Below are 24,634 nucleotides of genomic sequence, written 5' to 3' on the forward strand. Positions count from 1 at the left end.
GGTGACAACAGGCAACATTCCAGGAAATTTTCATTGATTACTGAATAAAAATTTTAAGTCCTACATAAGGAAGAAAAAAATCCTATACATAACCACTAAATGGTATTATATCATATTTCAATTTTTACAGTAATCAGTTCTATTCTGGTTTAGTCTTTCAGTTCATGAGTTTTCCCACATACTTAGGAACAATTAACTGCCTCCATATGGAAAAACATGAAATTATTACCAGTTTCATCTTCATAATGACTATATGATTATTAATTGGCCATTGCTCAGTATTGGTAATTCTATATTATCTTCTGACTTTCCACTTTGTTTTGTTTTATCCTTTAGTCACTTCTTTTATCTTTTTTTATTCCTGTGGTAATTTCTAAATTACTCTTAAAATTTCTGTGAAATCTAAGGATACTAAAGATGTTGAAAAGTTACTGTTAGGTCTGCAATCTTAACTCTTTCTCCATTCTCCTTTGTGGAAGGTATTTAAGTGCTTGGGTAGAATCACAATTTGTCGCTTATGTATACAGTCGATTTTCCTAATAGGTTTATTGTATATAGGTTGGCACACATTTGTGTTTAAAAAATACATGAAAAATCAATCAAGAATAACACCACAAAATCCTCTAGATCAAGCCACGCAATATTTAGTAGCTATATCCAAAAAACAGTAGTACTGGACAGTAAAGTAAATTTTCATAGATACTGTTTTAAAGGGAACATATCAAGAAGTTTTTACTGAGTAGTATTTCAGTGTATCCATCACTCTTTCATAACCAGGACATCTTGCATGCACATACATTGCTGTTTATTTTGGTACTTCTTGCAAATCCTTCAGATGAGATTTCACTGGTGGTAGAATTACAAGAGCTGGACATATTTACGAAGGGAGGACAAGGCTGGAGAAGACAGTTTAATGTTTTGCTCTGAAAAAAATGAAGACTAATGATCATGCTGTCTTTCAGAAGAGAATTCACACGGGAACAGCCTGGCTGCCAAGAATACTTTGCTCCCTGTGCTCCAAAATCAGAAACATAGGAAAAAATTGTTCCATTGGTCAAGAGGAACACAGCTTACATGGCAAGTTGTGATAATATCGAGGAAGATATTTCTTCAGGGTAACTCGGACCAGCCCCATGAAAGATGTTGAAAAAGAGGCAAATTTTATTCATCATGATGTGGAATTATGCAACTGAAATTAAGAGCGGTATAAAGTTTGCTTGCAGTAAATTACTTCCTGCGTTTTTGTCTGGGTTGTTTTTTTTTTTTAAAGTTACCCTGTTTTACGGGTTATCTGTTTTCCAAGAACACTACAAACGCAGCCTGGCAGCTACCTCACATCAGCTGAGCTCCTTCTATACATTTTCACATACCAAGATGCATTATACGATACTCATGAATGCTTCTATAGTCTGTGCAGTTTTATCCTGTACACATGAAACTATTTAAGTCTGTCAATCCTTCACAATGCAGTTTGTGAAACGTGTACGATACCTCTGGAAAGAGATGTTACGCAGCTTGTTCCTGTCCCTTACATGTAACCAGAACAAGACAACCAAAATAGTCATCCCCTGTACTGACTTATCGGGTTCTCTTAACCATTATATTCAGACATTTTCATCTATATCCTTGATCATTTGTCTCCTTTTATTCCGGTGCCAAGCAGATGCTTCCCTAACCCTCTCTGTAATACTCTCCCTTTTTTCCAGCATTAACCTGGGCCTGCTCTTGCGTCTGCTCACACTTCAGCTGATACGTTGCAACATTAAAAAGTGCAGGAAAACACAAATGTTAACACGACACACTGTACATAGAGCACTGACCTTTCAAGCAGTGAAGCAAAATACTATCTTTCATTTCAACACTGTAATCAGAATGTAAGGCTTCACAGATTCTCTTGGTTCTCATCACACTAGTTTGCTAAGTTTCAGTGGAGTAACAGATGGACATTTGTCAGAACATTTTAAATGAAAATTCCATCAGATTAGGAAGCATACCACAAAGTTTTTAAAATAATGGAGTGCAATTTAAAGAAATTAATAAACACTTAGAAAATATTCTGTTAAATGAAGTTTGGAAAAGGCATTTGTTATCTTTCTAAAAAAAAAAAAAAAACTGAAAAGAAAAACAAAATGTATGGCATTACTTGGGTATGCAACTAAATAGAAGGTTGCCTACAAGCAGGTGCCAGGAAAGCTCCTGAAAGAGATTGCAGTCTGAATGTGACACAGGTGCATAGGAGAAACTTTTCTATTTTATTGATCAAAGCAGCATTCTACAGCCAGGCATACACTGCGCTTCTCAGCTTTGTAGTTTGATCTTTCTGCATTATTTTTAGGACAGCAATTCATGACAATTTTGGAAAGTAAAAAGAAATAGAAAGTCACTAGGAATTGATAAGAGACCCAACACTTGTTAGCAAAAGAAGTGTGTTTCATAATTTATCCACAGTAAGCAGTATTTGAATGACTTTCTAAGGAATGTACAACCTCCAAAAGCACCATAAAATGAAAATGCTATTTTGTAATACTATAATTAAGAAAAAGAAGAATGAAATGTATGTCAAAAAAAAAAACACGCAAAACCAAACAATATAAAAGAATATTAAATGGACTATAAATGACCTCAAGAGTGAACAGACATTACTATAGGAGATTTTTTTATTGGTGGATGTGAGAATATTTCCACTGATTTATGTAACCTTTAACAATTTATGTTAGCTGTAGAGAAACATTTTAGGGAGGAAAAGGAAAAACTTTGGGAAGCATCCAAAATTAATATATCACTTCTTAATTTGAAAAGAAATATATCAGACCTTCAAATTATTGAATTTAACTATTTAGATCTATTATAATGCATTGGTCATCTGTTGCATTATTTTCAAAGGTCAGTGAATGTGTCTCTGAATTCATAAAGTAATATATAACTTCCTAAATCTTGTTGCAGCTGAAATCTTGAAGCGTAGAAAGTTCAAGTTTTCCTAAGAAGGTCAGTGCAATGTAGGAACACACCACTTTATAGAAGGTGGAATAGGGATGAAAAATAACGTAGAGACAAGCCTTCTCTTTTAGAAGTGCCATATATGTTAAGATTTTGGAGTAGTAAATTCTCAAATTACCATGTAAAAAAACTGTTACCAAATTACTTACCATTCGTATTATTATAAAAGTACAGAATACCAGAACTAATAGCATCCCTCTTCAACTTCATCAAAGCAATTTATTTTGAAACACCTCACTTACACTCACCTCTTGCATCATGAGTGAAAGTTGACATGCATGGAGATGGGAAATGCTGTAGAATACAGTGCATTTCAGGACCGGCAGCAAAAGTAATGCTGCGTTTTCAGATGTACTGCTGCCTTTCCTGCAAATAATGCTATAAACTGCAGCTACTTGTGACAAAAACACTGTGATCTACAACTTATAGTATACTGCAGTTTAAATAAACTGTGTGCTGGGAAGGAGCCATGCCTAGCCTATATGTAATATGTTGATTTCTCAGCCTACTGAAACTTATGGGAAAAAAGCAGCAGTCCTGATTATCCATCTGAATTCCAGAAAGGAAAAGAGTAAATTTAAATTTCTATTACGCTACTAAAAAAACCTCACTTATATTAGTTATTTTAAAATTAATCTCTTAAATATAGGAGTTATTCTCTCAAATCCAATAATTTATCTAGCTCTGAACACTAATTTTAGGCATTTGCAGTACGAATACAAACTGCAGTAGCTATTCCTAAATTACACCATTTGTAAAGAGACCCTCAAAGGAGTGAGATCAAAACCTCAGATTGAAATAAAAATCAAATTACAGCATATAGAATATATAGCAGGAACACTTAATCACATTTTAAAAACGTCTTCCCTTTAAGTAAAACATTATGGCAAAGATAACCCCAAAATAGCCAAAAAAGCAGGCCAGATGCTGGATAACAAAGCCACAGGTCGCCATCAAAGAAAAGATCCGTTTCGTGTCCTGCAGCCAGAAAGGGCTGGAAGCATCAGAGGGGCTTGAATTCTCCTTCAGAGGGAAGGTGAACCTTGTGTCACTCTTACCAATGGGAGCCCAAAGTCTTCCCAGCTAGAGGATATTAATACTTCTTACTCGTACGCAACATCTTCTTGCTACGCGATGTCTTCACGCCCCAATTTTAAAAAAACAAATAAACATTATTAAGTACAGGTATTATTTCCTCTCATCGTGTTATTATGAAGCAGCCTGGTTAAGGGTATGATTCAGACAAATACGTAGTCTTTTCAAGAAACTTGATTGTGCTTTTTCATTTCCTTTTCTAGCATAAAAAAGGCCCAGATTCTTCCTGTAGATTTGAAAGGCTGCAAGATCAAGGGAAGTAAACCAAAGGAAAAGCAGCAAGTTTTTTCTGCTAGTCAGGGAAGATAATTGTTATCAATCTCTAAAACTAAAGAATATATTTGTTCATGTAAGTGAAATCTGCTGTTGCGCAGAGGATAAAGGTTGCCTTACACCGATGCTCTTTGGAAAGAATTTCACTCCACATGAAAAGTGTCATCTTTTATCTTACTTGGACTCCGTTTAGACAAATTCGATAGAGTAAGAGTGTTTATGCTCTGTAGCTTTATATCCCAATGACTTATTAAGCCATAAATCAATAAGAATGTGAAAGAAGAAGATCCTCTGGGGTTTCTTCCTTCCCCTCCTATTTTTAAATTACTTTGTAAGAAATAAAAGGAGTAGTAACTACTTGAGATTCTCTCTCCACTGTCTGCCATTCAGGGGGAAAAAAGAGGGTCAAAAATAACCTACTTGTGGCAATTGAAGCTATTTGTTCTGTGTTATTTTTATGGGCTACTTGTGAAACTAGAAGGCAGGCGTGAAAGCTGGGAAGTTCTTTCTACTCCTCACTGCCAGTAAAACGCAGAATAATACAATAACATACTTCTGTACCCCTGCAGCTGCATGAGCTCTAAAAATGACCATGCAAGAGTGAAATGGTTTGGACAAAGTCTCCTTAAAGGCTGGGTTGATTATCTGCAATAATACCGTATAGGGTTTCTATGAAAAGTCACCAGCCTATCCCACTGGGAAACCGGAAGAATTGCTGGAAACTCTGCTGATATTTATGATATGTAATCTGCATAACATTATTAAGGCATTACAAAGTTTTACAATGCAAGTCATACTGTCAAGAAGTAAAGAATCACAGGAAACTAATTCAGTTGACCTCCGATGCACAAAAATAAATCTCATGTAGGAAATCAACATATTAAGAACCTCCTGAATGCTGTGGACAATTAGATTCCAGACAAGCTTAAACAATTAATTTGCATTCTCCCCCATGTCTTCAGGATTACTGAAAATACAGTATCACCTAAACTAAAGAAGATAGATAATAAGGACGTGGTACAAAAAAAATGTTTTGAATTGTTGTTCTCAGTACTGACCTGCTACCCTCCCAGGGCAATGCAGGAGAGTTGCTCCCTCTGAAAGGCAGCGCTCCAGAGGCTGAATACTGCCCCAGCAGCCTCTCAGCTTCCAAGATGAAATATGTATCAGAGACACCTTAAATGACCACTACACAAGAGGCTGGTGACCAATTTCTCCCTAAATTCATGTTTCTTAGTTTCACGCTTTCAACTTCATTATCAAGACTTAACCTTTACATTTGCTAGAATAAACTCTGGCTTGCAACAACTTTTTGTTGCTCAGGTCAATCTGACAACCCTAAGATGCTCTTCTTTCCTTTGGCATAACAAATTTACATTTTAAAGAGAGTGTTTAAGACGGAAGACACAAAACAGAGTGGTGGAAGGATTTTGGGTGGAGAAGGAGCAGCTACGAAGGGCCCAAGATGGGGAGCTATAGATAGAAAGCTCTGGTGCTTACTTCTCTTTCTATTATTTGTGTATGTACAATCTGAATCTCTAAATTACTGATTTTTGTCTTGTTGGATTTATGTATGTATTTGACCATATTTCTGACACATTTCATTACTGTCAATTTATCTACACACAGTGGTAGCAGCATCTACTGAAGATAACAGACACTGATTTCCCCTTGTGAGATAAAAGCCTTCCTCCACGGCGTACCTCTCTGCTCACGGCAGGTGTATCATACATTTACGACCAAAAGTGGAAAGAAAGTCTTTTTAGATTGTAAGACTATATGGTTATAAAAGTACAAAAACATTTAGAGGGCTAAAGGCCAATGCCATACTGGAAGCTATTTTTTGTTCATTTACAAAACCAGCAAGGACAGAGAAATGTAACAAGTGTGGAATTAAAATGCATGGAAGATAAGTAAATTTTATGCACAAAACAAGTATTTAAGAAAGTACAGTGAGAAACAGATAAAAGCAAAGTGAGACCAAATATATATATATACATGCATGCGTAGATACACTGATTGAGAACTCTAACTGCAGTGATTTCCATCCTCTCACCACAACGGAGCGTGTACGAAATGAATAAACTGCTACTTGACATTTCCTAAAGAAATATCATGGGAAGAGCACTTATTTTACTTTAATGAATCATTTCGGCCCCTACAACAGACAGTAGCTGTGATGAACTATAATCTGTTTCGGGAAATAAAGTTCTATAATGGAGATTTATATATGGCCTGAAATATGAGTAGCTTTGGTCTCCAACAGGTCTACTTTAAAAGAGATTCTGATTCATCCATGCCCACTTCTACTTATATTTGATCACAGCTGTTGACATACTGTATCTGCCATGCAAAGAGATATTTCTCTACTAGAGGTAGGAAAGCCATATGGTTCGTGGATGACTACGAATTTTCGCAAGGCAAACTGAACTACATGTATTTTTTCTCTTTAGTTATTAAAACAAAATTACCCACGTAGCAAACAGAATATTTTAGATTCAGGTGGGATATTTTGGCCCATATAATACATTTCTAAGAACTGAAAATCTCTCTTGAATACAATCCTAATTGATGAGCTAACACCAACTTTCTGCATTAATCGTCCTCTCACTCACCATGCACGGTTAGATAAACAAATTCACTGTATTGATGAACTGAAGGAGCAAATAAGGCTTGTCTTGTTCATGGAGTAGAACTGAAGCAGCTGTTTTTGTTTGACTGATGCAGTTTGAAAGGGCCCCCTGATGGTGTACCTTTGAAAAAACAAGGGTTTATTTCAATGTTCCTTTTATTACCGAAACTACTCATAGGATCATCATAGCTAGACAAGGAAATTGCTTTGACTATGTGTAATTGCCAACAGAAAAAAAAACAGTTCCTGCCAAACACAGGTGTAAAATAACATTTTACCACCTTCGTGAAGGCACACAAAAACTATCCCAATAATTACTGCAGTGTCCATAATTTACCCACACGAAGCTCTCAATCAAGCTCAAATTTAGTCATCTGGACTGTGTCTATGAGTATCTCCTATTCGAACATCCGCTGTCAGAAAAAATTGTTGTAACCCTGAAGCGGCGACCTGACCAGGCCAAGCCATACTCAGGAAAACCTGCGGAGAGTTCCCTCTGGGCAGGACACTACCTGGTGTCCAGACACAGTGGCAGCTGAATCCAAGCTTTCCTCAGATCAGGTACGAGCATCCTATACAGGAATGCATTTTTCCTATCCCATCCACCAACTAATATTCAAGTAACTTGCTTCATATATTGGAATTTATTAGAATATAATTTTTAGTTAGCCATAATGGACCGTGACTTTTTTGACTTGATGTGGTAACTTTTTCTTTTAACAGCTTGGCGTAGCCAACAATATCACCATCAACACTGGTGGGACTTTGCCCTACGCAAATGTGAAACTCCGATCCCAGTAAGTCATTAGGAATATTATCAGCGATTCAGCGAATCTTGGATCCAACTGTGCGGTTTTACACATTATACAGACAAAACACATTCTCCTCAACACCTCTGTCGAAAGCAGTCTGTGTTTGCTGGTTGTTAAATGCTTGCCTGAAGCATTTCTGATTCGACTCTAAACGTAACTTCAACTTGTACCAGAAATTTAAACTCATTTCGGAGGGACTAGAAATTCTAAAAAGTTAAGAAGGAGGTATGCCCTAAATTGTTCTAGTACAAACTAGATATATATGTAACTAAATGCAAATAGCACTTTATAGTACTAAAATGAGAAGCTAAAAATAATCTAAAATAGAATCAACGAATTTATTTGACAGTCCTAGTTTTTACTTTGTGTGTATCTGAACAATGGCACAATAAATGCATTCTTTAACTTTGGAATATTATGGCAGATCACACAGGGTCTGACTACAGCACTCAGAATTAAATCTCCAATGCATAACATCGTAATTCATAAAACTATTAAACGTCATCTGAGTCAGTTTTAATCACATACCAGAGGTCTTGAAAAGCATGCAAAATGATGATGGGGGCGGGGGGGACAACTTTCAAATATAAATAATAAAATCTGGTTAGCACTGCAAAAATAGCTACATGCAGTAAAATTTAAACTTGCAATTCTGGAAGAAAGTGCTTTGCGCAGACCATCTGGAAATTACTTGAAAGTATTATTACTACATTGCTGGAAGCTCAGAAATATAAAACTTCTCTTCCTCCTCTTTCACCTGCTTTCCAGATAAAACACAAAGACAGAAATGAAACTAATCACAGATGTGACAGGCTGTTACCTCAAATACATTTGCATCGTAAAATAGCATCGTCCCCTGCCCCAGACTAGAGTCGCTTTTTAAAACAAGTCCTGTACAAGTAACAGGCTCCCCCGACATACCCCAGGCTGCAGGACAAAGCGTGCAGCTACTGAGACCCCACACGAGATTCCTCAGTCATCCGCACTTGGATTTGCAGCCGGTCACGTTGCAGGTGACCCTTCCTCCTGGCAGGATGCCCCCTTCCAGCCACCTACTACCTAAAGGACTTGAGGTATTCAGTATTTCAAATTTTTGCTAGTGCTCTGCTCGCGACGCTGCTCCGAAGCACATGGAAATATGCACAAACCACTCCAGCACTGCGAAGGGCACTTGAGTTTCACAGCCTTGTTGTGGGGCTCACGCCTCCTAGAGTGATCGGAGCACTTGATCTCCTTTCTAAGTGCTTTAATTTGGAGGAGATTCAAATATCACCTGCTCCCAAGACACATTTAGCCAGCGGAAGCCTGTGCCGTAACGAAGCACGATCGGAAACAACCAGCTAAAGGTTCGTCGCTGCAGATTAGCGACGCTTGGAAGTTTCAGGCAACTCGAGGCCGAAGCACTCCCATACGCGTTTACCGCGAAACGCCGAGCTGCGCGGCGGCGGCACCGCCGTTACAGCCGGGGCGCCGGCAGTAACAGAATTAGGTTGCGAAGGCGGCCGAGAGCGGGGCCGCAGCAGCGAGCCCCTTCGGCGCTGTCCGCCGGCCGGAGGGCTCCCCTCCGCCGCGCCGGGGCGAGCGTCTCAAAGGCGACAGCGGAGGCGCTCGGCCGAGCCGGCTCCCCGCGGGGAGACCCACCCGCGGTCGCCCCGGCCGCCGGGGGCACCGCGGCAGATCCCCACGGTCCCCGGCGCCCGCCGAGGTCCCCGCTGCGCCGAGCCCTGCGCGCCAACGGCGGGGCAGGTGCGCGGAACCGGGTTGGGAAGCACCCGCCGCCCGCCCCTCACCGGCTACCGGGCTGCGGCCCCCCCTCCGCCGCCGCCCCTCTGGGGGCTTGGGGGTGCCGGTGGGAGCAGCGCGGCCCCCCGACGGACCCGCGCCCTGCGCGGCGCGGCGGGGAGGGAAGGGGGGGAAAGCGGTGTAGGCGGCGGGGCGGCCGCAGCCCTGGCCCCCCTAGGCGAGGGGGGCAGCCCCGAGAATCACCCACTCCCAAAATTTAAACCGCCGCCGGTACTGCGGCTCCGGGCGCAGCATCCCCACCAAACCGCCACTCCCTCCGGCCAAACCGGCCGCACGGAGGCTTCGTCCGTCCGTCCCCACCCCGCCGCGCAGCCGTCCCGCCGGGGCTGTACCCAGGAGGGACCCCCGCCACAGCGAGACACCCCCCGCGGCCGGCGCGGAGAACGGGGGAGGCCACCACAACCGACGGGGCGGCTGGCGCGCCCTCGCCCCGCTGCCCGTCCCCGACGGCGCCGGCCGCCGCACGCAGCGGCCGGACCCGTGACACCGGCACCCCCGTTCCCTCCGCTACCTGGGCTGGGGGGGTGGGGTGGGGTGGAGGGGGGCCATCCCGCGAGCGGTGCGCCCGCTGCCCCGACGGCGGCCCCTTCCCCCCGTTCCGTGCCCCCTCTCCCCGTACCTTTTTCAGCGCTGACATTCTAGTGCATTATTAAGGCGGCGGGTGCGGGCTGCGCGCGGGGCCGCCAGTCAGGTAAAGCAGGCGCCCGGCCGGCGGCAGCAGCGGCGCGCGCCCAGCATCACCCCGCCGCCGCCGCCGCCGCCGCTCACCCCGCCGGGGCGCCGCCGCTCCCCGCGCGCCGCCGGGGCCGCCCGCCCGCGCGCGCGCGCGCGCGCGCACCCCCCCACACCCGCCGCCCCGCGGCTCTGCGCAGCCGCGCTCCCCCTGCCGGAGCCCGCGGGCACAGCGGCGGGTGTGGTGGGCGGGGGGGGAGGGCCCGTCAGCCAATGGAGCGCCTCCAGTCCCGTGACGGACAGGCGCGGCGGCGAGCAGGAAGGAGGCGGGCGGGCGCGGAGCTGCAGGCCGTGCGGGTCCTGCTGGGCTGCCCCTGTGGCCGGGACCATGGCCCTCAGCAGGAGGGAAGGTACGGCCGGGCCGGTCGGGGAGCGCCCAGTGGGGGTGTCGGAGGTGCTGGGCCACTGCCAGGCCTGCTTTTCGGGCCTGGAGACGGAGGCAGCTGGGGTGGGGTGGGTGGCCTGGCGTTTAGCAGCCCCGGGCGCGGCCGCCGCCCTCCGCCGAGGCGCGCTCCCTCCCGGGTGCCCGGCGGGTCTCGCAACTGGGCGCCCTCTGCCACGGTGCGGGAGGCCGGGAGGGAGGGGAGCCCGGGGGCGGCTCCCCGCCGGAGAGTCCTTGAGGGGAAGCTGGGGAAGGGCCGGGGTTCGCGCGGTCCGAGCCCTCCCTCGCGGAGGAAGCTCCCGTCCTGAGCCCCTCTGGCTCGGGGCGCCGAACGCGGAGCTCCTGCTGTGTCTCCTGACTGGGGCTGGCGGGCTGGGGGGGCGTCAGTTAAGTTACTTCTGTAATCGCAAAGTATTTTAAGGTGAGCACCTTTTTTCTTCAGTGTGCATACGCAGGTGTGCTCGTTAGTGACCAGGCAGCTTGGCTTACTCAATGTAGCACAATTCTGAAATAACCGTGGGACTGTGCTTGCAAAGAAAAAGGAAAAAAAAGCCTTCCCCGCGCATAACTTCAGTCCATTCAGTTTGCCTTTATGCTTTAAAAGGCACACCTTGGGCAGGAAGACTGCAATAATAAAAATACAGGTGTTCTTCAAGTGCGATCTTATTCTTAAGGGGGATTGAGTAGGGCTGAGCTGTAAGAGAGCTGAAAGCTTGCCTACTGTAGCGACTTTGTGGCTGTCTCTTGAGTTTTCAGTTCCAGCACCCTGAAACTCATCTTCTTCCTGCGAGGATGACGATGTGAGAGTGAGACTGAGCAGCAAGGGTTAGTGTTGAAGCTATTTGCTGGCTGACTGCAACTAGTGATAGTTTTGAAGGAAGAATAAAAACATAGTATTCTCTCTGGTTTAGATGCAGCTTCATTGAGAGAAATGGGGAAGGCTGGTGGAGTAACTTTTTTGCTTCTATCATGACTTCCTTTGAGGAGAGGCAGAGAACTATATGTCTTCTGGGAGAAGGTTAGAGAGTTGAGAAGAGTGAGTTCATTCCCTTGTAAATAAGCTTCTGACTTCAGAGCTGAGAGTGGGGGAAACGAATTCCAAAGCACTCGAGTTGTTTAAAACCAAAGGTCAAATAAAGAACCATTTGTTTCTGTAGGGAGGAAGAGAAAGCTAAAATTATTGTGGTGAGTGACTGTCTTTACTGTGTAAAGTGAGAAATCACTCAGGTTTTCTTCCGCTGCTCCAAGGAGCGATGACTTAAGATCTGGGAAGAAAATACCATAAGGAATAAAAGGATGATGGGATGCCACATGGTCATCCAGGATGAAATAACAAAGTTGGAATAGTTTACAACCTCGTCTGATCAGCCTCTGCAGCTGATAGTCAACAGTTTCCATAGATGCTTTCTGTTGTGTAAAACTATATATATATATATATATGCATTTCTGAGAGAGGTGTCCCAGAAAAGAGCTGAAAAATTAGGTTTAGATGCTTCTCTTTAAGGCTGATTTTGCTCCTGTGTATAGGAGTAGGTTGAAGATGCTGAAAACAGACTTTTGTCTGCATTACAGGTGAACACTGGAGCTTTTTATTTTTTATTGAACTGAGCGATAGTACAGAATCAAGTGGTCAACAGCTAATAGGTCATGGGTCTGATTGTCAATGAAGAGAATGTAAATAGCTGAAAGACAGTAAGTCAGTGGTGCAGGTAAGTAAAATGCACTTCACTTTGCCAGGAAGGGTTGTGCAGGTGTAAATGAGAAAGTGCCCAGATTTTTGGCTTTTGCGGGTCTTTTTGTTTTTTTCTTTGCTCATGTACCAATGGTTAGTAACAGGACTAGAGGTACTAGCAGTTGTCAGCATATGAATTACTGACAGGATGATTATCCTCTCTGGGACAGCTGGATTCATAATTCGTAGCTGTTAAACTTCAGTTGCGTCTTGAAAGCTGTAGTCATCATCCTTGAAAGTTTGTGCAGCCCCAAGGTTGCACTATCGTAAAGGGTTATAGAGCAGTGTTCCAGCTGCTGAAGGGTAAAGATGTTGGTGTAGGTGTGGTACACATTACCAACCTAAACTGTGAATGAGAAGTGACACAAAGTCAGTGAGCTGCACAAAGGATGATCTACTGGTGTTAAGGCAGACTTTGTATTTGAGAGATTAAACTGAAAATCAGATGTGGCCAACTGATAGTCATCAGTGACAACAGTTACAAAAGGTCTTAAACAGTGAGAGTATTGCATTGAAGAGTGCTCTTTTCATCTCTCGGTGATGAGTCAAATGACTTGGGCTTGGGGCAGGAACCTCACACTTGTAACAAGGACTGAAATGAGGTTGCAGTTCCATAGTTTTAGGAGTTGTTTAGGTTTGGGGTTTTGTTTTGTTTTGTTTTTTGTAATGACCATATCAGAGATAAACCAGCTTAACTCTTGCAGAAAAAACACATCTTTTCTATTTCCTTTTTCTGATTCTTTGGATCAACAGGTTGGAACACAGGAAGTTTCACTTCAATATGAGAAAAAAACTTCTTTCCTGTGAGGGTGACAGAGCAGTGGAGCAGGCTGCCCAGGGAGGTTGTGGAGTCTCCTTCCCTGGAGACATTCAAAACCCACCTGGACGCTCTAGGTGTGCCTGCTCAAGCAGGGGGGTTGGACGAGATGATCTCCAGAGGTCCCTTTCAACCCCTACCATTTTGTGATTCTGTTTAAGAACAACCTTGCTCCCTCCAGATCTTTATTTAATTTTTCTTATATTTTCATTTTTGCACAAAAAGCCTTAAAGTATTTTCCAAAAATTATGCTGAGTTTAAAAAAAGAAGATAAACCCCATTAGGTGGATTCCTTTTCTTTCATCAATATATGTTTATCAGTAAGGGAAATATTAATTAGAAATGGAGTTTGATGCCTGACATCAAACTTTTTTTTGCTCTGGGAGAGGTATCTTTCTCCCCTCCACCCCCAGTAATTAACAATATATGTTGCTTTCAGTCACCAAAGATTTATTACAGCTTACCAAGATATAAGTTTTATTTTGATTGTAGTTGAATAAATAATGAATATCTGGTTTTTGTGATTAAATGTAGAAGTTGCACTAGAACAAGTGTAATTGACTCTGCCATTAAAACCTTTTGTGAGGGGATGGGGAAGTCTTAGGTCTTTTTTTTTTGTTGCTGATTTCAACCGTGTGCCTGGATGAGAAATTTAGCCAAGGAGAAAGGCCAATATGGTAGTGAACTAAGGCAACTAAGCCCCATGCAGCTGCTCGCTCACTCTGCCCTGGCGGGATGGGGGAGAGAATTGGAAGGGTAAAAGTGAGAAAACTCCTGGGTTGAGATAAAGACAATTTAAGAGGTAAAGCAAAAGCCATGTGTGCAAGAAAAGCAAAGCAAGGAATTCATTCACTGCTTCCCATGGGCAGGCAGGTGTTCAGCCATCTCCAGGAAAGCAGGGCTCCATCATGCGTAACGGCTACTTGGGAAGACAAACACCATAACTCTGAACGTGTTCCCCCCTTCCTTCTTCCCCCAGCTTTATATGCTGAGCATGATGGCACATGGTGTGGGATATCTCTGGGGTCAGTTGGGGTGAGCTGTCCCAGCTGTGCCCCCTCTCAACTTCTTGTGCACCCCCAGCCTGCTCGCTGGTGGGGTGGGGTGAGAAGCCGAACTCTGTAAGCACTGCTCAGCAATAACCAAGACATTGATGTGTTATCAACACTGTTTTCAGCACAAATCTAAAAAACATAGCATCACAGGAGCTGTTAGGAAGATGATTAACTATCCCAGCCAAAATGACCACATTATTTTTCCAGTAAGCAATATGTGGCTTCTTATGTTCTCAGTTGTCTTTATCTGAAAAGGTTGAAAACTGTTGTTTAGAAGTTTGCATTTCTATTAAGAGTTGCCTAATGGCTTAAATTAGAACTCCCTTATGACTAGAAAGAAAAGAAAAATTCTCTCTCATTAAAACTTCCAGTACTTTGTAATGATGGGATATTTGGTATAATACTGATTTCTATCTGAGGACACTTGCAGAAATCACTGGGTATTATGCTACAATCAAATATTGAAGTCACAGCAAAGTCCAATGTATTTACTCCCTGAAGAAGGCCATGTAGACATTCAATTGTATTTACATTTTATATAATATGAACTTACAAAGATTCCTTTTAAATAAAAATTAAATTATGCACAGTCTTGTTGAACTCTTGCCCATGCCCAGTGATATTACCCCGGCCAGTTTCATGGTTTGTTTTGTAAACGCTGGTATATTGAGCTTCATTTTAGTTTCATATGATCAGAGAGAGCAAGCTGTTTCTTTAAAATTTCCAGGTGTTTTTCTCTTCAGTAATCTGAATTCTGAATTACTTTTTTTTTATACTGTTTTCAGTTATTCTTATGGCAGTGCTTTAGGCCATTATAGTACTGTTTGTCCGTTTTCTGTGGTACCCCCAGCATCTACCATAATATTTACCTTTAGCCCACATGTGGTATAGTTTTTGATGTTCGCTTCAAGCTGTATGGTGTTTGCATCCAAATAAGAGTTCTTCAGGTTGAAATAACATTTAAACTTACTGAAATTTAGAAAGTTTACACCTGTGCTGGCAGAGGACTGGTCTTGGTGACCAGGGATGTTATAGACGCACATTATAAATGCATAGCCTTCCCTGCACACACATACCCACCCTCCAAATGTGTCTCAGGGGAGAGAGAGAAGTCATCTCTTATAGCTATGGCTTACAGTTGGCCCAACTTTGGGTGGCTAGAATTGTCATTATTCAGCAAAGTTGAGCTTCTCTAGTAAGGGTGGGTGAGGCATCTTTAGATGTTTCAAGTGAGGTCTGTTTGATTGTGCCAGGTAAGATCAAGATAATGGTGCAGTATGAGAAATGTATTGATAAGGATTGTGAAAGATGCTTAGAAAAATGGATAGAGTGCACAAATTGAAATCGTGGTGAAGATGTGGTTTTCCCAGGACTGTAGTAGGTAGTACACATCTTACAAGGTTTCCCTGTGAGGCAGGCAGGGTTCTTATGAACAGCTGGAAGAAAATTCTGATGTTCTCACTGTGTTGGTTATGTAGCTTGGTATCATCTGTGTCATGTCAAGTCAAGTTTACTAGATGTCTAGGAGCTCGCAGTTGTGATTAAGGTAGCCTACTGAGAGATCTCTGAAGCCTTTGTTGAGACAGGATGGCATGATCTATTAGTCAGATTCTTACTGAACTACACAGTCACGCAGAATTTGCTGACAGATGTAACACCAGTCTTACAGATTTGAAACTGCAGTGTGACACACAGGTCGTGCTTGGTGAAGCTGAATTGGTTTTGTCTAAGCTAAGAAGAGAAAACAGGTGTCCACTTTTTGCAGCAATTAGCTTACTGTTTTGTATCTGCAATCACCATGAACTGTGTCAGCCTGGTTGTGCACAGGTCAGTCTGAGTGGTAAATCACCCTCCCATTGTGACTTGCTCCTTAATTTAAGTGAATGCATAAATGTGAGGTATGTAATCGCTATATCCTTTTCCTTTCCTTACTTTCTACCCTACTGACATGTGCTATATACTTAAATATTTAAGTTGCTCTTGTTCAAAAGTTGCCTCGAAGATAGAATGGTATATTACTGAGCTTCAGATAAAAGTGGTTTTCCATATATTATAAAAATTAGTGCTAGGTGAAAAGACGAATGGAGCCACGTTTTATGGACTACTTTTTAGAGCACAATACTTTTTACACTATGAGGTTCTTGAACCGTAATAAAGAATAAGACGGGATAAAATCTAGGCAATTAGCATCTGATTTTAATGTCTGATGGGGCATAGAACGCTAATAGATGCTATTTCAGTGAGAGTTATGTCAGATGTCTTGAGACAAACCTCGATGTCATGAAGCTAGTATTACATGTTACATAATGGCAGCATCTGAGCTTCTTGTACAGCCCCTGTAGTGTTTTGGTGCACACTGAGATGCAGACAGCTGATAACCTAATATTTCAAGCGCAGAATTCACATGACCTTGAATACAATAAATCCTTCTGTTATTTGATTCCCAAGCAGTACATCATATTTCTCACTAAATATGTAATAATATTTTTAGCAGTTGAGAGTAAAACAATCTATGTTATATGGGATATCAGTGAGAACAATTGTAAAACTGGGAAAAAGGACCATTCCTGCCTTCTGTCAAAAACTGTACAATTTTTCCCTTTAAGCTGACATTCAAGTTTTTTGAGGCCAGTAGGACTAAAAGATTGTGTAAAGAGCTAGTCCAGTTAAAAATAATCGATTTGTGATATCAGCATTTCACCATGGTGGGTCTACTCAGTCTTAATTCCAGAGTTTTGTACTTCTAAAAAAAAAAAAAAAAAACACAAAAAACCAAAACCAAGCAAGTCATCTACCTGGACGATAATAGCTTGCAGGGGAAATAGAGTGAACAGCTTTTGTTCAAAACAAGTGCTTTCTTTGCAAAGGCAGATATTTAAAAGTAAGGTATATGAGGCTGAGAGGCTGTGCCTTCCAGACGAAAAGGCTGCTCTTCAGAATCAAGGTTTCTAACCTGTAGGGACATCTTCGTAGGAAACAAATTACTGTGTAATCTAGGATTCTTTAATATAGTAAGGAGATGCAGAAAAAGGACCAAGGCCAAAAAACTTCAAGCTTTTCAAATGTGAGTAACAAATATGTTCTATGTGATTTATGCCAAAGGTGATCAAGCACTGGAAAAAGCCTATTGTGAACTATTTAGTTCCTCCACTTCTTGGAGGGCCCCCAGAGTCTTTTGAAATATATTAGAAGTATTCAGGCACAAGTTGTCAGTCTCAGTGTGGGTAGGTGCGTAATATTGCTTCTTCCAGTCATTCAGACAAGATAGCCTAGTGCTTATTCTGGCCTTAAGGTGCAGGTGAAGTTCCACACTCAAATTTGAAGCTGAAAAATTACTTGGTATCTTCCTCAAGAAAGAATTTCAGAGAATAACAGTGCTCTTTGGAAACAAGGACTATAAATTTATAGATATGTGCAGAGAAGTCTGAAGTATGAAAACTGAAGATGATGTAGATGATCTACAGAATGGCATCATGTTTGACCAAGCACGAGACCTTGTGAGATGTTAGCTTCTGTGTTTGTCTACAAGTGCCTCTTTCAAGAGATAGTCAGCTTTAGCTTGAACTTTTCTGCAGTGATCTGTCAGTACATTCTTTTATCCCATTTTGTCCCTTAGCTACTCCAATAAGAGCTTGTTATCATAGCCTCAACTGCAGGATGAGGACTGCTTGCAGACTGTAAACACAAAGGAAAATACTGTAAAACTGGAGGCTTCCTGTTCCTATGTACATAAAACTGTACTTCGACCACAGCTAGAATTCTGCATATTTCACACTCTGTGTGCACACACACACACACCCCCTCTGGAAATACCAGTTTTGTTATTCCCATGACTTTGCTTTGGTTTGCACACACTCTATTTGTGGTGGAATGGAAGCATGTTACTCTTGGCAAAGTTGACCTTGCTGGTAGCAGGAAAATTACATTTTCTTTTTCTTCCTCCTGACTTGAACACGAGCATCCCTTGTTAAATATAACATATATCATCCTGATGATCTGAACCATCAGGCTATACGGTTGTGATTGCATGTCACTGCATTCTTCTTCTTTTCCTCGTATCTCTGTGCTGCTTGAACATTTTTGGAAATAGGAAAGTCATATAAAAATGAGGGGGAGTGGGGGGAAAAACGATACCCTGTTCAGCTGCCATGGAATATTTTGTTCTAATGAATTCCTCCCTTTCATCTTTATTTGATTGTAATCTGTTGGTAGTTGCTGAACTAGTCCCCCAGGTCTGGGAAATCTCAGCAGATAAGTGATCTCTACTCAAAGATTTTTTAAGGTAGTGGTGAAGATGGGTAAGTCATTGCCCTCAGGCAGGAGAGGGTGAAGGAGGGGGAGTGTGTGAATGTCTGTCGACTTAATCCAAGCCTCTGGTCTCTGCCATTTCTAGCAGGTGTTCTGGGGTCTTTGAGCTTTCAGCTCTATCCTTTTTTGTTTGCTTGTGGGGTTTTGGCTGTGGGAGTTGATGGGAGGTTTTGTTTTTGTCTGGGAGCAATGTGTGCGTGGTTTTTCTTGTATCATGAAATTCAGGTCAAGATTAATAAATTTATTTGTCCTCAGAGGTCCTGTGTATTGATTTGCTTTGACTATAATGGGGTTTTGTACTCAGTGCAGTATCATCTGTATTTGGTACATCTTGGAGACCCAGTGGCTGGTCAGCAGAATTGGTGCATTGTATACACTAGGTCTCTGGAGGGGCGTCTAATGTATAAACACAACATGATGCCTTGCATGTATCTACCATTAGGCATCATAACTGCAAACTGAATTTTGCCCCTAGTGCCTGAAATGTAAACTAGGTGCCTTTTGGCTTTTTGAGATTTACAGAGCCGAGACCCAAGAATCACTGTGTTAGGCCAGACAAATACAGAGTGAAGACCTTTGTTCATCAGTTTGGCCAGTTGAGCAGCCCCTTCAGAAAGAATCCAGAAGACCTAAAACATGAAACTCCATCCTTTGTGATTAAAGGGCAAGTAAGCTTGGTGGGGCATGGCTTAAGTGAAAGGATAGTAGCTCCTAGCCGGAAGTTATCATCAGTCTTCCATCTGCTAGCTGGTAAGCATGGCAGTCTGGGTAACATTTTCTGTATGTAGCAGTCTTAAAATTAAAATGCCTTTACACCCTGTTGCTTTGGGTCATAATGAAATCCAGGTATTTCTTTTTCAAAAGCCACGCTTTTTCAAGTGGTCCCCTTGAGCGTCTCTGGTCAAGAGTCCAGCCATGATTAGAGAAGAGGAGATTATCCAGGCAGTGGGGTTGTTTTACCCAACTAGGCAAGGCCCTAAGCAGTCTGCTGTAGTTGATCATACTCTGAGCATTAGGGTTAGACTAGATCATGTCTGGAGGTCTCTTCCAACGTTAATGGCTCTGTGACTTTTATGACCATTCTGTAAAGTAACTGGCCTAGCCTGGCCTTTGTAGATGTGATACTTACATAATAAAAGAGACTTCAAGGATTTAAATCCTTTTGAATATCAGAGAGTACTGAACATTTTAATGAAGCCTTGCCCATATGTTCTGCATGTGGATTATCATTCTGTCTGCTCTTTCCATCCTTTTCTGTTCTGCTGTACTATCTTTTCTTCTGCTTTAGCAGAAATAGCATGTTAACACATCTTATGCATGGGATGGTTTCAGAAGAAATTCCTGACTCTTCCCTTTTTGGAAAACTTCTGTTTGTAGAGTAGAGAGACCAAGTAGGGCAACTCGGAAGCTTCTCAGAGTTCTAATGTGTTCAGCACTCTTGATGCCACTTTATTCTTGCTACCCAAGTTGCATTTGAATAGGCAGAAGGCAACCAGCTGAGAAACATGGTGGGGTGCTTATAGGATATACGGCAAGTAGCCAAAAGTATGCGGCAAGCATTCTCCACATAAATGTTGAGGAAATTGTCCTCCTATACTTAGCTGGACAGGAACACTTCTGATGTTGTTCAGAACTTTATTTGTTTAGTTATTCAGCATGCTTTTGTTACAGTCTGTAGTCTTAACTGAGTTTTAAGTCATGCTGTCAATCCCAGGAGAACCTTTATAAACCTGCAGTGCTGTTCTAGTGTTGGCATGTGCATGTTTGTGTGTAGTCTGCTTATGCACATAAGAAACTTAGTGGTGTCGATTTAATACATAGATGCCAAACAATGCATTTATTTGAAGGAGGCTTTTTATACTTTTCACAAAATTGTGGTGCAAAGATCCTGGATGTTCACAACTTGTATCACTAGCCAGCATGTGTTCTGCACTCTATTTCTTGGATTATACTGTGCTTTGTTTATGCTATGTCAAACTATAAAGACCTGGTGCTTTTTCAGTTTTCTGATGTATTTGTACTTCACTATTTTCACACGAGTTGTCAGGAATTAGCCATGGAACTAGTTTGGTACCTATGGCTTGAGAATGACTTGTTCCCATTTCTGAAAATACTGGCTCCTTTTTGTCACTGAGGAATTCCTGGAAAGATATGTCTTCTGGTGTTGCTGCAGCATATTGCACAGACAGAACATTCAGTGCTTTCAATTAAAGGCTGGGTATTTTGATAGTGTTTCCTGTTTTCAGCTGGAAAGTGAATTTGTTACACTTCTGAAATCTGAATAGAAAACTTACTCAGAAGGCAAGAGTAGAATATGTAAGCTTTTCACATTTGTTGGTCTACTAGAATTTAAGTTTCCTACTGAAAACTTCCAGGCAGTTGGACTAGATAGTAGTTGCAGGTCCCTTCCAACAGGAGTATTCAGAGAGCACCAACTGCTCTCTTCATCTTGTGTTTACATTTCTCTATATGTCAGGCAGAAGACCACAGTGGTTTTTGAAGCTATAGAAGTGCACAGAAGCCACATACTTCGCTGTAAAATGGTGTAGGCTCTTAATAATGCTGTGAGGAAAGCTCATCTGTTTAATTAAATTTTGAATGAAAGTACAGCTGCTCTACAGATGAAAATCTTCTGCCATTGGCTTTTTAAACTGTTATTTGCCACTACTGTAAGCCAAATAACACTTAATTTTCTTTAAGTGGTAAACTTGATGTGGGATTTCTATGAGGAAGCTGAGCAAAATCTCATCCTATTGCTCTAAATGAGTTGTGTATATGCATTTTTATCTACAGCCCTTAAATGCAACTGTGCTTTAGGTATTGCTGTAGTAGTAAGCAAAGTTCAGGATCCTGGTTACTGCACTAAGATGTTATGTGGTTTTTATCCCTTTAAAAAAGCAACAGCCATGCAGTGGGTGTAACTAAGTAACTTACTCCTCTTCATGAATGTCTGTCTTCCACACCATTAGTGTACCTAATGAAAGGCAACTTATCTGGTATTGTTTGATATGTGATGACTCCTTTTTTGCTAGCTTTAACTTCAGACACCTGTTTTATACCTCTTGTTAGCCTAGATTTATCATACAGTGATCTAAATCTATAGCACATATAATGAATCCAAAATCTCTTTTGTGTAATAGATCCACCATTACATTAGGAAGACTTTTCTTTCCCTGGCGAACTTCGTAATAACTAAGATAAACTTTGTCCGCTTCCTTTTAACAAATAGAAGGATCCAGTGTGATCATGTACATCTGATCTCTGGCTAAGTTTGCAGACATGTCAGTAACCAAATGTAAGGAACCCTGGAGCGATCAGAGAAGAATATGGCATTAAAAGCAGTCTTCAGCACAGTTGGTTTTAGTCCTTTCTGTTTGCAGTCAGCCGTGTAGTGTATAGGAGTTAGAGCCTAGTGTCTAACTATGTTGTTTTATTTTCTCCTGTTTACTAGAAGAATTTTGCAGTACTTCTAGATGTTCACCAGTGTGTTGAGACTGGTAATTCTCATTCATCATTAGTCTCTAATATTTTTGTGGCATGATCTAATGCAATCTTATCCTTGAGCTACATAACACTTCTCACTACTTGTTTAAAATTCTTCTGACCTTTGTTTGCTTATGCTAAACAGCCCAAGCTCTCCTTGTTCTTCTGCGTCGTGTTGGTTATTGTAAAAACTCTTCTCTGTGTCTGCTCAGGTTTGAGTTGAACTGGTTTGTACACAGCAGACTTAAGGCAGTACAAGGTTTTCAGTGAGATCTTTCTAGATTCGTATATCAATATAGTTCATTTTTCTGTCTCAGATTAAAAAATACTTATCCCAATAGGGTCTTGGATCCCATTGTCATTGTACATGGCCTCCATCACAAGTGGCTCCGTCTCTCTCATGATTTATTAAACACACATTTTCATCTATAGTCACCTGCAGCTTAGTAATCTCCCCTTAGGATGTTCGCTTGTCCCCCTAAGCGTGGAGCCTCCCTACGCCCCAGGTGAAAAAAATGTCCATAACGTTTCAGTTCTGTCTTTAATCTTAACCTTGTTAACAGAGGCAGTGTTAGCATAGCCTGTTCTTCCCTTACAGCAAAAGAGCAAAGACTTTCTTTAGACCTTTAGGATTTGGGCCAGGTATTTCTGTTAATATTATTGCTGTCCAGTACCTCCTTTTGGCCATATGCCTAGCTCTAACATTGTGAAGTTTCCGTTGTACTCCCTTGAACTCTGTTCAGTCTATTCCGCAAAACTGGCGTAGCATGCATAACTCCTGCCCCCATCACCACATGTGTGCGCACACACAATCTGACATCTGGCAAATCCAGGTAGATCCAGAGCAAAGCCATCTTTAGTTGATGACCATTAAAAGTCTAATGTTTCTCTCACCTTCACATACATTCAGCGTCTTGTTTTCAACACTATACATCTCACAGCATAAAGAATCTATCCATTGTAGTATTAAAGTCCTGTCAGATTGCTGGAGGTGAAAGAGCAAAATGTGGCAAGCACTTCTTCACAGCTCTGCGCTTCTGTTTGGGCTCTGGAGATATCAGCAATGGAAAAATCTTTCCACACACTACTCAAGACTAAAATGGCAACTAAATCTGCTATGGGAATACAGAACTGCAAAATATGGTGGTCCCTGCACCATGCTCATCTAACCTAGAGGCTTAGAGCTTCTTCCAGTTGTCACTTTGTGACCAGGTGTTCAGAGCCATGTCTTCCTTAATGTATAGCTAAGGGGAAATTTTTCTTCACATTGAAGAATACATTTCCTATAGAACTCAGAAAACATCTTTAATCTTTGGTAGGTTGGGAGTGATGAGCTATGAATTATAACTGAGAGAAATAGACCCATGATAAGGTATTGTGGTAGTTTTTAAATACTTATTGTGGATTGGGTGAAGTCTTCCTTTCAATTAATTCTTGCCTGGTGTATACCCTATAAAACTTTTTGGATTACTGTCTGCTATCCCAGATTTTATAGGGAGGTAAGGACAGATATTACATATCTGCCATGTCATGTAATGCAGTGCTAATGCAGTGTTGGTTGCTTTCAGCTGTGTCCACATCACTTCCATTCCTGGCCCCTAAACCTCTTAGCTTATCTGCTTTCCTCTCTCACTTTCAGTTTCTCATCTGTTAGTTCCAGAGACTGCTTTGTTCTAAGAGGAGAGATATATTTGCAGCAGTCTGTGCAACAAGGCTTCCCTTTTCTTCCTTGTAATTGGCTTCTTATTGCAGTTCACATTTCTTTCCTGTTCGATTACAGGCTCAGTTCCAGAGATAATTCCTCTCAAACTATTCTTTTTCTTCCAGACTGGAACACCAGGTTTTGTAATATGTGAATACAATTTTCAAGAATGTCCTCAAATAATACCCAGTAGAATAAATTAAATTAACTTCTTTGTACCTTGTGCATGAATGCTGTATGTAAAGGTGGCAATTTTCATTTGTTCTGACTCCAAACAGTGCATCCCTTATCTTTCTGTGGTGTCTCTTGTCTTGTCTTGAGGTCTTCTTAAAAACATGTCTCAAAATTGTATTTGCTTGTTTAGAGACATCAGTCTGCTACAAAAAGTGTTCCCAGATTGGTCTGTTGAAAGACCACACGAATCTGTACAGATCCTCCATCAGTTACGTTGACTGGAAAACAGCAGCAACAAATAACCATATGTACTTAGCTGTGCTATGGGTATGGTGAGAGTAAGTCTTATTCCATTTTGGAACTCTGATAGGTTAGATCTGTCTCTGGAAGTGGATATTTTTCTTTGAATTTTCTTTGTGGCTAATCTCCTGTTAAAGAGGTAGTTATTTTTAAGGGTTTGAGCAGTTCTTACCAGACAGACTGATCTCTGATGCAGCGTAGTGCCAAAGACATCAGGTCAAGGAGGGTTTTGAATAGGGGAGAAAAGCTGCTCTCCAGCATCAGGCAAGACCCACCTCCTGTGGTTAAGCCAATGCTCATGGATATCAGAGAATATCTTTTTTTAAAGTAATTGCAG

General features: G+C 41.8%; 1 protein-coding gene and 1 long non-coding RNA gene across 7 annotated transcripts in view; one reads left to right on the top strand and one right to left on the bottom strand.

Moving 5' to 3' along the window:
- The window catches only part of LOC135312666 (uncharacterized), a 320,852-nt gene extending 310,486 nt beyond the window's left edge, over positions 1–10,366 (bottom strand). The window contains exon 1 of the long non-coding RNA XR_010372329.1: positions 10,232–10,366. This is a non-coding gene — a long non-coding RNA (uncharacterized LOC135312666). The remainder of the gene's footprint in view (positions 1–10,231) is intronic.
- Positions 10,367–10,587: 221 nt separating this feature from the next.
- The window catches only part of ERICH1 (glutamate rich 1), a 97,780-nt gene continuing 83,733 nt past the window's right edge, over positions 10,588–24,634 (top strand). For all 6 annotated transcript variants that reach the window (XR_010372331.1, XR_010372330.1, XR_010372334.1 and 3 more), the window contains exon 1: positions 10,588–10,694. Coding sequence is in view for 1 of the 6 variants with exons in the window: in XM_064447958.1 (XP_064304028.1) it covers positions 10,673–10,694 (22 nt within the window). In the remaining 5 variants the exon portion in view is untranslated. The remainder of the gene's footprint in view (positions 10,695–24,634) is intronic.

This window comes from Phalacrocorax carbo, chromosome 3, assembly GCF_963921805.1.
Source record: "Phalacrocorax carbo chromosome 3, bPhaCar2.1, whole genome shotgun sequence".
Classification (NCBI taxonomy): Eukaryota; Metazoa; Chordata; class Aves; order Suliformes; family Phalacrocoracidae; genus Phalacrocorax; species Phalacrocorax carbo.